Source organism: Syngnathoides biaculeatus, chromosome 2 (genome assembly GCF_019802595.1).
Source record: "Syngnathoides biaculeatus isolate LvHL_M chromosome 2, ASM1980259v1, whole genome shotgun sequence".
NCBI lineage: Eukaryota > Metazoa > Chordata > Actinopteri > Syngnathiformes > Syngnathidae > Syngnathoides > Syngnathoides biaculeatus.
In genome coordinates this window covers 31,135,435-31,152,197 of record NC_084641.1, presented here as the reverse complement: position 1 = coordinate 31,152,197, position 16,763 = coordinate 31,135,435, and the positions used below count along the sequence as shown (strand labels likewise).

Genomic DNA, 16,763 nt, shown 5'->3' with positions numbered 1-16,763 from the left:
CACTTTCTCGTGCGCACGATGCAGCCTCGCACTGCTAATTTCATTGAGCGGGTTAAGCACGAGTGATAATTTAGCTGGAAAAGTAATTGGCGTGCTCTGAAGACAAATCGAGGCTCAAGCTGAAATGTTGAAGTCCTACGCCGATGACTCTGTGAGCACTCTCGTGACATCGTCAGGCAAGTTGATCGCCCGTCATATTTGGAATCGATTGCACATGCCCAAAAAATACAAAATCAAATCGATCGCCTTTCCGTCACGGATATGCCTCGCGGCCGACGTAGCGGCCCGACCGTCCGGCTTGTCTGCGGTCCGCGTTCCGTTCGGTCCGTGTCTCGTGCACGTTAGCGCTAGCTTTTGGTCAGAGATGCGAGTGGTAGCCACGTGCATCCATTTGACTGTGCAGTACGAGATTATTCTGAGCTTTTTTTGAATGGCCTAAAACGCTCATTAGCGCCATGAAGCTCCCGTCTCGACAGTTCGTAAAGTTGAGCCTGTTGTCCGTCTTCCTCATTGTAAACAAGACAAAACAGACCCCAGAGACTAAATGTGCAGCGGTTGCGCCTGCCGAGGCACAAACACCACGTTAAGTGTCGGCCTGTCCATCTGTTTACGACTCGGCTTCGTCTTGGCCGCGCCCGCTCGTGTCTGTTTGTGTCATTTCCAGATGACGGAAAAACACCAACGAGGGTGCGGTCTCAATGTCTCGCTTGACTTTTGGAAATCGGAGAAATCAGCGAGTTTGTCCCTCTTCAGCATTCTGGTTCGGATCATGTCGTCATTTGGCAGTTGATGAAAAATGCTAGGTTCTTACGATCAGAATTCAAAAAGGACTTTCACGCTGCCAGAACCAAGAGCGGGCAAAACCCTGGACGAGCCTCCGCATCCCGATCAGCAGCTTCATTCACTCTTGCAATCAACTTCTTTAAGCAGCTAACGTACGATGATACTTTTATGATGATTATAATGAATGAATCTTTTTGACCCCCAAAAGTGCCGTCGTTGCGAGATCGCCGTCAGCCTTTCGTTGCTCGCTGACTCTTGTCGCACTTTCTTGATGTCAAAGTCGGTTGTGGTACTCGAGCGGCGCCAACCACCGCACACACTGAAAAAGGTTTTTTTTTTTTTTTTTTTTGGAAACAATTTATAGTGTAATATTGCTCGCGTTATCTTTCACGCGACTTTGTTTGCCCAATCCAGCGTACCCACGAGTGATCTTCAACCAATTTATTTTGTAATCGTTTATTATTGTTTGAGGTGACGTTACATTGTTGGGCAATATCTGAATTTGCGCCTTTCTATTTATCGGTCTGTTTGATATTCGTGTTTTTGTTTAGGGCACGCTGGAGCAGCTGGCAAAGTGTTGGCCTCGCGGTTCTGAGGACCCGGGTTCAATCCCGGCCCACCCTGTGTTTTTCCCGTGCCTGCGTGGCTTTTCTCCGGGTGGCCGCTCCTCTTTCCTCCCACCTCCCAAAAACACGCAACTTTCAGTGGACACTCTAAATTGCGAGTGCGGCTGTTGTCTGTCTTTGAGTGCCTTGCGATTGCCTGGCAACCAGATGATAGGCTGCAGCGCACCCCGCGACCCTCGTGAGGATAAGCGGCAAAGAAAATGGATGGATGGTTTTGTTTCGAAAATATTGAGTTACTCACCAGCTACCTGGTACTTCAGTTGAGAAGTTTTTTCCACTGCATGCATGTCTTGCTCAAGTAATTATTTGGAGAACTTTATCGTTTTACATTTGCTCAGTCATGTGACTCCAAAAGAGGGAGGCGGCGGGGGTGGGGGGGGGGGTGATATTGGGCAATTGTGATTTCCAAAGAATATTTGAAAATGCAAACGTGCCCAGATTTGCAGAAATAAATTGGATATTGACATTTAGATTAATTTGATAAACCCTTCAGGAACACAGTCAGTGTCTTCACATAGACGACTCTCGTGAATTATGAATTGCAGGGTATACTGTAAAATGAAGTATCATTTGAGAAAATTTCTCATCAGGTCACGGCTGCGTTTCAGTCTCTCTCTCTCTCGCTCTTTCACACACCTGCAAAGTATTCGTCTGATAGACGGAATAGTTTCCAGTACTCACGCCCAGATAAGGCCCTAACTCATCCTGACAGGACAGATTAACGCGCAGGCCTTTAAACGAGAGCGGTACGGGTCAAAGGTCAATATACACGCACTCACACGGTCGTGTAAACGTCTGCTGATTGCTAACATTTTCAAGGTTGAGAGTTTACTGCATCGTGTTTTTCCTACGCGCTCAACTGACGATGAAGTCGTGCATTTGCCTCACTCGGGTGCGGCCGACGTGGGCTCGATTCCCACTCGGTTCGGGTTCGGGTTCGGGTTCTCATAGGTGAAGAATATGAGTGAGAGTGGGCGTCTGGGTTTTACACGTGTGTACCCTGTGACTGACTGGAGAGCAATTTGGGCCGCAAATCGCCACCCTGAACAGGATTGAATGGATGGAAGTTTCGCCACGTATCAACACCAAAATCCAAGGCTGACTATCCTGGTCCGCTTTTCCGGAGTTGGAGTTGTCATGATATTTGTCGCCCCCTGATGGAAAAGTGTTGAGAAGGCAATTCGCAGTCTGCACACGAGCAAAATGCGAAGCTGCCAAAAATAGACGTACATTTTTAAAGTATGCGAAAAACACATGTATGGAAAGCTTCGTTGTGAAGATCTATAATTGAATCATTGGCTCCAGCATTCTCTCGACCCTTGGAAAAAGTTTCCGCTGCGAAATAAACTACATATAATTGCTGGTTTTGTTGTTCTAGATTAAAAAAAAAAAAAAAACCTAACCTATCCTAACGGGTATCAATAGATAAAATGAGGAGTAAGAAAAAGTCAAAGCCGTGGAGCACAATGACGTACAACAAAAATGTATTTAGGTCATTGAGCGGAACCCTTGCCGCTTCTGAAAAACCGGAAGTGGGGATCATTGATGTGACAATCAGCGGAAAAAGTCTGCGGTGTGTCACATTGGAAACGTTCCCCCTCATCGCTCACGGTCGTTGTTCGTTTCAGGTCAAGTAGAACCTTTACCGGCTCAACTGTTACGTAATTACATTAACGCCGACAATTTGTGGACCAAAAGCTTTCGTGACCGCTTGACGTTTGTTCAAATTGCGGGCTGCGTTCATGCTTAGCATTAGCAACATTTGGCTTGCACGGGGTCAAGCGGAAAGCGGAACAGAGCTGCAAGCTTTGAGCTCCCATTCCATCCATCGCTATATTTTATTATTATTATTATTATGAGGCGAAACGTAAGGACATAAATGACAGCTTCTTCCTCATCAAATTCGTTGTTCTGATGTTAAAACACACTCTAAATACTCGTCTTTGAGTTGTTTTAACGTGACGTTACGATACGTCAGGCGTTGTGGATTTTTGAACGTTCGCTTCAATGTACACACATATGCATATTTGTAACTAGTGTTCCTAATTGTTATCATTCTGCAGGAAATTTGTATGAGCAACCCGTTCCCGATGACTCGACGTTGATGCTCTCCGGCAATGTTCACGTCAAAACTCCTCCCTCGCGTGAGTCTACTTCACAGGGCAACTTGTAAGTATCAACAAAAAGTTTACATTTTTTTTCCTATTCAATGCATGTCAAATTAATCTGGCACAAATTCACCTACTGGTGTTCCCCAGCTCTTCGCTGAAAAACGCTTTCCGCAATGCCCTAAAGAAAAGCTTAAATCCCGTCTAAATAGGAATTTTGTCTCGAGAAAGTATTTTGAAATGATAACCCGCAACTCATTGACTTGCTTTGTATGTTAGGAAGAAACTAATCTTCACCAGGAATATTAGTGGAAGTTATGAGGAACGTCCTGTGCATTTTCTTGAAAGCAAAGAATGTAAAACCTATTTGTTTTGTTTTTTTATGAAGCGTAATCTCTATAATGCATTTGCTGTGGGGTCCGAATTTTTGGTATTTTTCTGGTCTAAACTGTTCATAGTGTTCATCTGCACTTTGAACATTTTGTTTTGCTACTCGGTTTGTCACAATAGATTTTTTTTTTTTAAATGATAGATTTTCCCCCAAAATATAACGATAAACAATCTTTTGTTAAATGCCTCTGAAATCATGAATAATAACCCTGGCCCATATTATTATTATCATTGATGTACTGCTTTTCAATCAGTGCTATTATTTATTTTACTACGATTATTTCCTTTGTTTTTTCTCTTTAAAATTGTCTGGGGGTGTTGTTATCCATTGCTGTCATCCACTTTTCAAGCCGAAACGATCCGCTTGCATGCCGCTCTTTTGTCTTTGGTCTTTTCCGTAATAGCCGGAAAACAAAGAATAAAGAGCTGCAAGAGTCCCCTGGTTCACACGGAGCCTTCTATTCCGATTAGAATCGCTTTAGAAGCCCAAACCGAATGAAAATCCCTGCATATATTAAAAAAAATAATAATAATAACTCAGCTGAAATAAATGGAAAAAAAAATAGAATTTCATTTGGTTTCATGGGGGCGGGGTGAAAAAAATTCCTTTAGCCAAGTTTTTCAGAAGGAAACTGGAAAAGATCAATCTGCGCATGTTTGGTCTCCACGAAGATCTTATTTTTAAAATACGCATGTTTTATATCAAGCGTTTTTTGTTTTTTTTTTTTTTTCATCCCAACTAACAGACGCCCATCTTGAGAATAGACGTGCCGCGGACGTTCCAGTTAATTTCGGTGCATGGAAATACGTCGGGTCGCATGGAAACAGTTCATCTTCAAGTGAAAATGACAAAAGTCGCCGTAGAAAGCCGTCTCCCGTCCGGTCGGTCCGCTGAAGGCGAGGCCGAACACAAGTTGACGTTCGCTGGCTGAATGACTTTTTCGGCCTGGGTTAAGATGACGTTCACGGGGCCTAACGCGGCGCTTTTTCCCTCGTCCGTGTTCGGCGCAACTCGTTAGCTCGAAGGCTAGCTTGTTGGCTCGCTAGCGAGCTAGCTCGCTGACTTGTGACAGCAAACACTAAACGTTCCCTTAAGTGTCAATGTTGTACGAATCTGTGCAGCCGCGTCAGGACCAAGAATGTAGAGTACCAGACTAAGGCAAAACCGGTACCGGTCCGCTGGTGTTCCACGACCACGCTAGCTGCCGTTCAGCTCTGTCGGCTCGCTGCGTGCGCATTAATTAAGACTCGATTCTCTCTTTTGAATGATAAGTTGAAAGAGCAATTATGGTGACAGGCCGACTGCGTTTCTTTCGGCTCGTCCCTTTCGGGGTCGCCACAGCGTGTCATCTCAGATGAACGCACACGTATGTGTTTGGCACAATTTTGACGCCGGATGCCCTTCCTGACGCGAGCCTTCTCAGGGAGCGGAGGCCCCCGGTGGGATACGAACCCACAACCCCTGGTTTACCAAACCGGTGCTCCGGTGACAGGCCTACTACTGCTTGCATATTCACAATGGTTTTGAAAGCCATGTGATTAGCTTAAAAAAAACCATGAAACTCAGCCATTTGCTGTTTTGGTGCCCTGACTAAAAGAAAAGTAGCGTTGTAGTTGCCACCAATTTGAGACGTGTCAGGGGTCAGTTTCTGGATTCTGGCGACTCGTGTCAGGGATTAGTGTGCTGCATTTTGACGTGTTGTCGTTCTTTTTTCCGTGACTAGTTTTCCATGGAGAAATTGTAAGCGGACGCGCGCGGCCAGCAGTCGCCGCGCGCCGCTCGTCGCTCGACAAAACACGGAGATGCTACTCGACCGCGGCCGACAACAGATGTCCGCCTCGCTGGGTCCAGCTGGAGCCGGAGCTCGACGAGGCGCTCGTGCCTCGGAAGCTGTCGGTCAGTCCTCTGGAGAGCTGGCTCTCGCTGCGCTACGCCCTCCCTCCGGAGTCGGCTCGGCCCGAGGAGAAGGTGCTGCCGCCCGCCAGCGTTTCCGTTCTCGAGGACGAGGGCGGCGCGGCGGCGACGACGCCCCTCCGGTGCAAGAACGTTCTGGAGATCCGACGGCGCAAGATGAACCACCACAAATACAAGAAGCTGCTCAAACGAACTAAATTCCTGAGGAGGAGAGTGCGGGAGAGCAGGGGCAGGAAGAAGCAGGTACGTTTTGGACTTCGGGGAAGCGTCGGCCTCGCAGTTCGGAGGTCGCCCCCGCGTGGCGTTTGCATGTTCTCCCCGTGCCTGCGTGGCTTTTCTGCGGTTTTCCTCCCACATCCCAAAATCACACGCAGCATTCATTGGACACTCTAAATTGCATCGCCGCTGTTTGTCTTGATGTGCCAAGCGATTGACTGGCGACCAGTTCAGGGGGTAACTCCTGCCTGTTGACAGCTGGGATTGGCTCCGGCGCACCCGCGGCCCTTGTGAGGATAAGCAGCTAAGAAATTGGATGGGTGGGTGATAAGAAGCGATTGCGCTTGGTGTTGTTTTCGCCTTTGCTGATGCATCCTCACAAGTCTTTAAAATGCGGACAGCAGACAATTAAGTCGACGACGCCCATTTTGAGACATATATATATATATATCAATAAATTTTGAAAAAGTGGGAGCAATGTCCATCATTTCTAAACCTTTTCCATCGGTCATGTGACCTATGACCGATAGAGCTCTTAAAAGTGAGAAGCGGTTGGCCGAGGGTGGAGACCTTTCCAAAATGTGGGGATGAACCACAAATGAAGTTCAGATGTTCCAGTAGACCTTTGCTTTGTCGTTTTTGTGGCCACGGGGCGGAGGGGGGTTATTGTTTAATGGCATATTTCAAGTTGTTTGACGGAATCAGTCATGGGGAAGAAAAAAAATCACTGTCTAAATATACCATGTGAAGACGATCATGAAGTATAACAAAAGTGAAATTACCAAGAACCCTTCAAAAATCAGTGGGGGGGGGGGGGCATTGAATCTGTAAATCCAAAACTGGGCCTTTGGTCAAATTGTGTGTGTGTGTGTGTTGGGGGGGGGGGGGGTTTCCCCTGTATGTATAAAGAGTTCCAAATCGTCGTCCGTGGAAGGAAAAGCGAGCGCACTTCCAACGAGACCAAACGTGAGCAGATTCTCATCCAAGAAGAATTTGAACGTGATTGAATAATTGTGAACAAAATCACATTCCCACTTCTAAGAGGCTTTGCGCATCTCAATTGTCCAGTTTTACTTCCCCCTTGCTCAAAGTTTTTTTTAAATTAATTTTGTTATGCAGCTCCCAACAATGGTGGAAAAGTTTAGAATTTTTTTTTTTTTTTTGGTATAACAAAAGCTTGCATTTCAATGGGAGACGGGGGGTCAATTTCTAATATCCACTGTACAGTTGTCAACATGAATTTGCCCACAAGAGATCTTGTTTCCTTTCAAAATCAATATTTTCTACAAAGTACAAAATTCTGTGCAATTAGCGCGCACACTTTTTTTTAAAATTTGAGCATACCAATAATTATTATTTTTTTGTTTGTTTAATGAAAGGTTCACTAGAATGCAACCCCTGCTGACTTTCATCATCGTCATTCACATTTGGGAAATTGTTCTTGTGCATATTAAAAGCTGAGTGTGTATTCATTTATGTGAGCCCGAATATGGAAGCCGTCATCTCTTGTGCAATTCCTTGACTTTTTTTTTTTTTTTTTTTTTTTTCCCCCTCCCCAGAAACGTTTTGAGGAGGATCTGAAAAGGATCTGGAGGCGGGCCGGCCTGAAAAAGCCTCCCGAGGGATGGAGCGCCCCAAAGCTCTTCATCAAGCAATACGGGAACAAAAGAGACTGAGACATTTGAGAGTGTCACATATTTTCACACTGGACGATGCTCGATGTTTATCTCAATTGTGTGAAAAGCGGAAGAAAAAAAAACAAAACCCAACCCGAGGACGTGTGCAGTCTCCTTTTAATCGGCACCATCTCCGTCATCCTCCGTTGCGGCGTTCGATCGAAAGTCCTCTCCAGGCGCACTTCCTCGTCGACACTGCAGGTGGCGGTGTCGAGCCGACTGAGAAGAGAAGCGCGCGCCCGCCGCAATCAAGTCAAAACATTCTTGCGAGGAAAATAAATTGATGGAAAAATGTTTGTTGCGTGTGATTATTGAAAACTTTCCCGCAAACGAGCCTCGGGTCGGTCCCACTGAGATTTAAAAAAAAAAAAAAAAGAAATGCAAAATGAGGAAGGCCTTCGAGAAAGGTGCAAAGTGTGCAACTTTGGACCAGTGTTCGGTTTCATGTGCCGCGGAGGCGGAGCGTCTGCCGACTGCGGGTCGGCGGCACCGGGACGGCAACAGCAACCCGACAGAACGCGACGTCCAGCTCTGCTCGCAAGCTCCTTCGTGGTACCGTTTGTTCGGCCCGCAATGATGACGCTTCTGCCAGGTAAGTCGATTGGGCCGCCGCCGAATCTGGGTCGCTTACGTTTGGGATCGAAAAGTGTCCACGAAGTTGAGATTTTTGCCTCTCGGTTCCAATCCCTGCCGTTTTGGGCTTTTGTTTTTCTCCCCCGACTGATCGAACTATAAACCGTTGACCGAATTTTGCATTTTGAATGCGTCCTCGTCCTTTTCTTCTTTGGGTCAGAATTCCAACGAAATGGCGTTGGACTTGTCGAAGAAAAGGAGACTGTGAACCTTGCCAAGAAACATGACTCGCTCTAGCCCGGGGGATTTTTTTTTTTTTTTTTTTTTTTTTTTTTTGCGCTTATGGGGACTTTTTTTTTTTTTTTTTGACCCAATGTGTTTCTCGTTAGCCGTGCTTTTTTTTTTTTTAAGCAGAGGTCAGCGTTTTTCAGCAGCCCCTCGTTAAAGAGTGCGATGTGCGTCACTAACGAGCCTCGCTCTCATCAGGGAAGCAAGTTTACAATTTCACCCATCCTTTTTTCTGAGCCGCTCAGCCTCACAATTGAAATGAATGGAAAAAGTCGTTCATCACTACCAACCTACCCCAAAGCAGTTGACATTTTTTTTTCAACGTAATCAGTTTGTTTTTTTTTAATAAAGAAAACAGAAAGCTATCATCCATTTGTTTTCTTTGCCGCTTATCCTCACAAGGGTCACGGGGAGCGCTGGAGCCTATCCCAGCTGTCATCGGCCAGGAGGCGGGGCACACCCTGAACTGGTCGCCGGCCAATTGCAGGGCGCATAGTCACAAACAACCGTTTGCACTCACAATCACACCGACGGGGCAATTTCGAGTCTCCAACGATGTGGGAGAAAAGCCACGCAGGCACGGGGAGAACATGCACACGACGCACAGGCGGGGCCGGGATTCGAACCCTGGTCCTCGCAACTGTGAGGCCAACGCTCTAACCACAGCAGTACTGTTCTGCCAAGCTTGCAACTTGTCCATGTTATTTGCCATCAAACATTTGATCTGTCGTACGTCAAATAAACAAACAAAAAAAAATTATATGTATATATAGGCAGCTGTGGACAGGCTTAACATTTGCCATTCAAAGCTCATTTGGAAGAGAAAAAAAGATATCAAAATGTAAAAATAAGGGGTTCACATCCAATTACACAGATTATTTTTTTCCCCCCCAAAGGACAATGATCTACAAATGCCATATTTTTTTCCATCCATCCATTCATCCATTTTCTTGCACGCTTATCCTCACAAGGGTCGCGGGGAGTGCTGGAGCCTATCCCATTTATCAACGGGGCAGGAGGCGGTATACACCCTGAACCGGTCGCCAGCCAATCGTAGGGCACACGGAGACAAACAACAGTCGCACTCACGATCAATGTTTTGGGGATGTGGGAGGAAAACCGGAGGGCCCGGAGAAAGGCCACGCAGGCGGAGGCAGAACTTGGAAGCTCGGCAGAGGCGGGTCCGGGATCCAACCCGGGTCCTCAGAACTGCCAGGCAAATGCATTACAGCTGCGCCCCCGCGCAGCCAAGATTGTTTTTATTTGGACTTCCACGACTGCGCAAATAACGTGGCGGTCGGGCGGATCTGGAGCACGCTCGACATCCGCTGGAAAGCCTCCACGCCGGCCTTCGTACTTGGAAGTAAAAGTGCAGCTGCCGCGATGTGGTCGCGAGTCAACACGTGACGCATCCCTGAATCGCACGCGTCGTGCATACTTTTGATTGGACTCGCTGACTTCAATTGGCAAGTGACGGTTTTGGTGGTTTATGCGGCACGTTCTCGACATCTTTCTGGCTGGCAAATTTTCGCGGGCTGGGATGGGACACTTGCTTGCTTTGACCTTTGACCAGTCGAGCCCTTCGGCTCTTTTTTTCCCCCCAGCGCCAGAAGTGGTGCGAGTACCGTCCGCAGCCACCGAGATGGCCGCTTAACGTGTCTCCAATTCCACCGTGATGTCTTTGTTTTGCCGTCTTACCTCGTTGGCGGTCGTCCCGCATCCGGTGTGCTCTTCCCTGCATAACGCAAACAACCGGCTGCGCTTTTTTACTGCTGCCGGAATTCAAAAGTCATTTGCCACTTTACAATTCAAAGTGCCGTTGCGGTAAAGACGTCGCGGCGAAAACGCCACACCGCTGGCAGGCAGACAGCGGCAATAAAACAAACATCCTCCAGATGGCAGCAGCCAAATCCCTCCCCGTCCCCACGAGGTGGCAACCCTGTGACGGGCTTCAATTAAAGTTCGCGGCTGACAATCTCTACCGGCATTTAGCAAAGAAAACTCTCAAATCTGGCTGACAGTTCCGAGGACCCGGATTCAAATCCGGTCTCGCCTGCGTAGCGTTTGGAGCGTGCATGTTCTTCATCCATGGATGGATGGATGGGTTCTGAATGCTGTCTCTTGTTTTACTGGATGGATTTATTTTGTATCCAAATCCATTTGTAGCTCGGGTTTACTTCTTTGGTTCCAATGTGTGAAGGGCAAAGGGCGAAAGCGCCGCTAGCGCAGGGGAGGCTAACCCTAATTCGCCGTCTTGTCTGTTTCAGTTCTTGCTCTGCTCCTCCTCCCAGAAGGTAAAACCGGTTCTTTTGCCGATAGCTGATGTTTGCTGCAACTGTCGGTGGTTTCCTGAAGCCGCGTTTGTGTTTATGACATCAGCACGGGGTCAGAGGAGCAGCAACGGCGGACTCGGTGTGGCGGTCCAAGCCAAGAACGTGAGCGTCCCCGTGGGGAGCGAGGCCGTCCTGTCTTGCCAAAGCCCTCGCATGGTGTGGACCCGGGACAGACTGAAGGACCGTCAGAGGGTGGTGCACTGGGACGTGGCGCGCCACAGTCCCAAATACTCGGTGGAGCGGGTCCTGGATATGTCCCCCGGAGCCCGCCTGAGGGTGTACAACAACTTCAACAAGGGTCGCGTTTCCATTCCGACTTCTGCCTTCAAAGACGGCAACTTCTCCCTCCTCATCAACAGTAAGACGTAGCGTCGCGCCTCCGTTGGCGATACCGTTGGTGGCCTTCGGGGACACGGGCAGGTTGGAGCGGATCTCGGTTCTGGATTGGAGCGGCCGGCGCTGTCAATTTTCTTTTAGCGGTTGTCGGCGGGGGCCGCGCTTCGACCAGATAAATGCCCCAAATCACGGTAGCTGCCTTGATTTTAGCCTCGCTGATCAGTTCACATCTGGAAATGAAATTAGACTTGTGTGCAAATATGAACAGATGCAATGCGCTTGGCTAATGAATGAAACCTTAACATCCAAAGACAACCCGCGGGCCTGGCGTTCGATAGCTGCGTGTCAGAGAGGGCCGATTTTTCACGCGGCATTCCCGTTACAGGGCAGCGGCGGCGCTAACCACTCGCGCGTCTCCTTACTGATTGCTGAGCTCTGTGACGCACGAGTCCTTTTTCCCCCAGATGTGGTCCAAAGTGACCGAGGAGTGTACACGTGTAATCTGCACCACCACTACTGCCAGATTCAGGATTCTTTTCAGATTCAGCTCAACGTGACCAAGTCAGGTGAGGGCTGGCTTTTTTCTCGTCGTCGTCGTCGCGCAAATGCGTGTTGCGCCTCCTCTAAGGGCCTCTCACTCGCACTCGCTAGCAAACAAGGAGAAGCGCTACTGGGATGGAGAGAAGACCATCCTGGTGGTGCTGGCGGGCAGCTCGGTGGTGCTGCCGTGCGTCAACCGGAACCCCATCTGGAGAGACGGCCTCCAAGAGGACCAGCAGCAGGTGGCCCACTGGGACTTCCAGCCCCCGGGGGTGCGCCCCGATCGAGCCGAGCGCCTGGTGGACCTCTACGCTTCGGGCGAGCGTCGGGATTACGGGCCGCTCTTTGCCCAGAGGAAGATGAGCGTGGCCGAGGACGCCTTCACGCTCGGGGACTTCTCGCTGTCCATTTCGGACTTGGAGCCGGCGGACAAAGGCCTGTACTCCTGCCACTTGCATCACCACTACTGCGGCCTGCACGAGAGACGGATCTTCCGACTCACCGTGGGACCGCCGCCCGCCGCCACGTCGCCGACCTCCTTCAGTGACGGGCCTGAACCGAGTAAGCGTTTGACTAAATATCCTGTCGAGTAAATCCAGAGATTTCGCTGCGACAATTAGCACAAGCGTGTAACGAGCGACTTGGGGAGCGATCGTGCTACACCGTTTACCGACATTTCAGGTTTTGCCGACGTATTTGAGGGCGGGGCGAAAAAGCCCACTTTTGAAGAAGTCGAGCGTCTCCGCTTCCGCGAGTTGGTTCTGCCTACTTCCCAAAAATGGATCTTTGTTTCAGATTGGCACTTTGGAGTGCCTCGTTCACCGCCCCGAGTGTGCGCGTGTCGCGGAGGGAAGGCAGAGGAGCACTGGAGGCTTGAAGGGGGTGGACGTGTTTTTGTGGCTGGCGGTAAACGTGCTGCGGTTCTGTGTATTTGTGGGATTTGAGCGTCGAGCGGGGTGCGGGTTCAGCAAATTCAGCGGGCGCAGCCACAGAATTCAGGGCGACTTGATTTTTTTTTTTTTTTTTTTTTTTTAATCATTCGGACTTGCCAATGGTGTTCACGACATCCTTCAACGTCGCCTGTCAAATTTACAAGATGCTAATTTGGCTCTAGACGGACTTGAGCACGTTTTTCCTTTCGGACATTCGGAATGCGAAAGACTTTTCCTTTCTGTTTTTTTTTCCCCCCTCCTCAACTTCGCAGAGGACGAAAGCAGCAGCCGCAGTTGCATTTATAGGCGTAGTTGCTCACTGAAGTCATATTTCACTTTCTGCCCATTTTCTCCTGAAATTCCAAGCGCTCAAGAGACATTGCAAACATTTACAATCAAGACTTTTGGGGGTTAATTTTATTCACCAAGTTGTTTTTTGTTGTTTTTAATTCCTCCAGCTGGAGACATTTTACAAGCTTTCAGGCGAGTAGGCGCCAGCAATTTAGGGGGCGGAGGGTCGACGTGACCCAATTTGCTGAAAGTTCCGTGCGCGTGTGCAGGAATGCTGCGGCGGAGCCCATCTCCGCTCCGCTTTGTTAGGCATTGCTCGGCCGGGCCTCGATTATTTTCTCAGCTGATGTGTATCGGACCTGGGTGGAGACATGTTTACGGTGTGCTCGGCGCACGTTCGCGGCATCAGAATCGGAACCGGAATCATCTTTATTGTGCCAAGTATGTCAAAAACAGGAGATGTTTGTCTCCGGTGCTCGGAGACGCCGGGGTGGGGGAACGGACCGTGACAGAGAGTACGCACTTTGGTGTCACGGAGCAAGAAAAGCTCGCTCGTAATCTGGAAATGACGGGGGCCCAGACCTCCATCCATCCATCCATTTTCTTAGCCACTTATCCTCACAAGTGCTGGGGCCTATCACAGCCGTCATCAGGCAGGAGGCAGGCGGGGTACACCCTCACCTGGTCATCGCAGTCGCAATCGCAGGGCACACAGAGGCAGACAACTGTCGCGCTCACAATCACACCTGGGGGGCAATTTAGAGCGTCCAGTCAGTGTTGCATGTTTTTGAGGATGTTGGAGGAAACCGGAGTGCCCACCCGGAGAAAAGCCACGCCCAAGGGGAGAACAGAAAAGATGCGGTGCCCCGAGCAATTCGAGCAGGTGAACGCCGAGACTTCAGGAGATGTACGCGCTTCAAAGTGATTAGTGGTGTGATAAGCTGGGACAATGTCGATTGTGCAAATGGTGCAGCAAACTGAGTGCACGAGGAACGTATAATCTGCTCAACTTCCTGAGTGGATGTGTCATGGGAGGGAAAGGGGCGTGGGGGGGGGGGGGGCGTGTGTCAGAGCGTTGCCCCCCTCAGTCTTTAAAGAAATGATCGGCTACCCGTTTTAAACAAACAGAACAGTTGTCCTTTGCGCACCGTCGAACCAACGCGCTTGCTCTCATCGACGCACCAGAAACGATGGGAAATGCCAAAGAACGCAGGTGCCCTTTGACTGGCGTCATGACGCTAAGAAATAAAGTGATGAAAATGAAGTCATTCTCTCAAAAACGGCAAAAACACAACACAGTACTTTTGCATTTTATATACCGTATACGTCTGTTAACACAAATAACGATTGTCAGTTTTTCCCCCCAATGATGCTAGCTAGAATTGATCACAAATCAAATTAATAATGACGTGAATATAATATTACTTGTAGCCCGAAATGTCCTTTGCGTCGGCTCAGCGAGTTCTACGACGTGAAATATGTAACATTTTCTTTTCAAGATCCAAAAACGGGGTTTCCCCGAGCACGTGACGCGTTTTGAATACCGTCAAGTTCGTCGGCAAACCGCTGGACGAATATGCAAATAATTAGGGACACAAGAGGCCTTGGATTTGGCCGACGAGGCGGTCGGCGCCTCCGAACCACCTTCCGAGTCCGCCTCACCGTTGTGCCTCTTTCCAGGTGTCGGCGGGTCACACAGCCGCTCGCAAAGAGAATGATTCGGGCGGGGATGATAGAAACAAATGCGCGATGAAACAATCATTCTAACAAATGGGTTTGGCAGAAATGAATCAAGAAACAAATGAAATGTTCAGCAAGTCATTTGCAAAATATGACCTTACAGCACCTTCAAAAGGGGCCCACTGCAGAAGTTGTACTGACAATTTTACTCGAAATACAGAAAGTTGTGTAGAATTTGCTGGGGGCTTTTAAAAACAATGTCCAAAATACTCACAAGGGGTGCGAATACTTATGAAAGGCTCAACGGAAAGCTGCCATTTTGCTTTGAATAATGCCGACTTTTGCCACAGCTGTACGTGTCCAGATGCGTCTTTCCGTATCGACGTCGCGTTTGTGAGCGTACGTACGAGCTGTCGTTGCTCGCAAACGGAGCAGCCGAAGGCTCCGACGTGCCTGACGCGTAGAAAATTGGAAGAAAGGAAATCAAAACGCCACAGGCAGGCAAGAGAAGGAAGTCGACCTTCATCAAATTTGAGGGGGTCCCCCCCCCCCCCCCCCCCCCCCCCGGGAGAAGAAAAAATGGCTCTGGAAATCATTTCTGGCGACAAGAGTTTTGACATTTAAGGCTCTCTGCTTTTTCCCTTTGCGACTTTGGGGGAAAAAAAAGAAACGGAAAAGAAGAAAAAAAAATCACACGGTAGATCGGAACCGAACCTCAAGCGTGAACGCCGATATTGGGGATCTCTCCCAAAAGGTTATTCAAATTGTCTGTATTAGCGGTGCAAAATATAAATAGTCGATTTTCATAGCCGCCGATCCTCACGAGGGTCACGGGTACGTAGAGACAAAGAGCCACGCTCGCAATCACGTCGAGGGGCAATTAAGAGATTCCAATTAATGGTTTTTTGGGGATGTGGGAGGAAACCGGAGTGGCCACCCGGAGGAAAGCCACGCAGGCACAGGGAGAACACGCAAACTCCACGCAGGCGGGGCCGCGATCGAACCCGGGACCTCAGAACTGTCAGGCCACCGCTTTACTGTGCCGCCTAAATCTGGATGCAGGATCCCAAAAGACTTTCCTTGCACTTTCAACATCACGTCAACGAGATCATGAAGCGAGTGGAGTTGAGTTCTCCGCCGCAAGAAAATCAAGCGAGCGAGCGACGGAAACGCGTAACTGGTATCTCAGGGCAAAGGTCAAGGCAACGGCAAGGCCTTTCCATTTGGTGAGCGCGCAGCGCAACGATGAACTCAACGTGGCCGTCTCGGCAGGGAAGGACGAGGCGCAGAGTCCACACGTGGTGAACGTCGTCCTCCCCGAGTATCGAGGCTCTTTGGTGCAGCATTTGGGCTACTTCTTGGCGAGCTTCCTGCTTCTGGCCCTCATCGCCGTCGCGGTCGTCGTGCTGACCCGCCGCCGTAAAAAGAGAGGTGCCGGCTTTTTTGGTTTGTTTTTTTTTTTTCCAGGGCGGAAGTTAGCATCTAGTCCCGCGGTCTCCTGACATGTTTTGAATCTTCTCCGCAGGCCTGGCGTACGACCTGCACACATACGGCCAGTAAGATTCCGCGAAAACAAAATGGTTGCCAACGGAACTCGGTTTTGTCAACCAAAGGCCTTTTCGTCCCCGCTTGCAGGAGAAACGTCAACAACGGGGCCGAAATCTCCTTGGAGTGCACGGAGATGAACGCCTGCGTCCGAGAACCGCTGAATTCAGGTAAAGCGCATTCACGCCGTCCCAAAACGCCCATCCTGACATCACCGGCGCTTGCCGCAGATTACAAAAACAACCTCCTGAAAGAGCGACACTTGAGCAAAGGCTGCAACAAGGGTGAGGCGCCGCGCGACGCCGAGGCGAGCTCAGCGCCGCAGGAAACAAACGCGTCACCCCCGCCCCCCCGTCCTTCTTCCCGCAGACTTGGACGGGAAGCCGTGCGAGTGATGAGGCGCTTCGGAGACGTCGCTGGCGGGACCGGCGCAGACGTCGCGAGGAAAGCTGACAAAGCGCAGGAGGAGGAACGAGGAAGGCGCCCTCTGCTCAAAGTCAAAACTTTTTCCCTTTCATTGCTGAAAATACT

General features: G+C 49.3%; 2 protein-coding genes across 6 annotated transcripts; both read left to right on the top strand.

The window, feature by feature from the left end:
- aurkaip1 (aurora kinase A interacting protein 1) lies at positions 1-8,010 on the top strand. Of its 4 annotated transcripts, none has more exons than XM_061847701.1 (4): positions 1-176; positions 3,473-3,578; positions 5,632-6,065; positions 7,598-8,010. In XM_061847701.1, the coding sequence occupies exons 2-4, from the start codon at positions 3,527-3,529 to the stop codon at positions 7,712-7,714; spliced, it is 603 nt and encodes a 200-aa protein (XP_061703685.1). In that variant the 5' UTR covers positions 1-176; positions 3,473-3,526; the 3' UTR covers positions 7,715-8,010. The 4 variants fall into 4 exon arrangements, with proteins under 4 accessions (XP_061703685.1, XP_061703668.1, XP_061703694.1 ...); XM_061847684.1 differs by lacking the exon at positions 1-176 and adding an exon at positions 2,912-3,037; XM_061847710.1 differs by lacking the exon at positions 1-176 and adding an exon at positions 2,949-3,065.
- Positions 8,011-8,013: 3 nt separating this feature from the next.
- Positions 8,014-16,756, top strand: LOC133515263 (matrix remodeling-associated protein 8-like). 2 transcript variants are annotated; one of them, XM_061847648.1, is made up of 10 exons: positions 8,014-8,306; positions 10,843-10,869; positions 10,955-11,266; positions 11,709-11,810; positions 11,896-12,345; positions 15,960-16,118; positions 16,213-16,243; positions 16,323-16,402; positions 16,463-16,516; positions 16,602-16,756. In XM_061847648.1, the coding sequence occupies exons 1-10, from the start codon at positions 8,093-8,095 to the stop codon at positions 16,625-16,627; spliced, it is 1,455 nt and encodes a 484-aa protein (XP_061703632.1). In that variant the 5' UTR covers positions 8,014-8,092; the 3' UTR covers positions 16,628-16,756. The 2 variants fall into 2 exon arrangements, with proteins under 2 accessions (XP_061703632.1, XP_061703624.1); XM_061847640.1 differs by having other exon boundaries at positions 15,960-16,133.
- Positions 16,757-16,763: the final 7 nt, after the last annotated feature.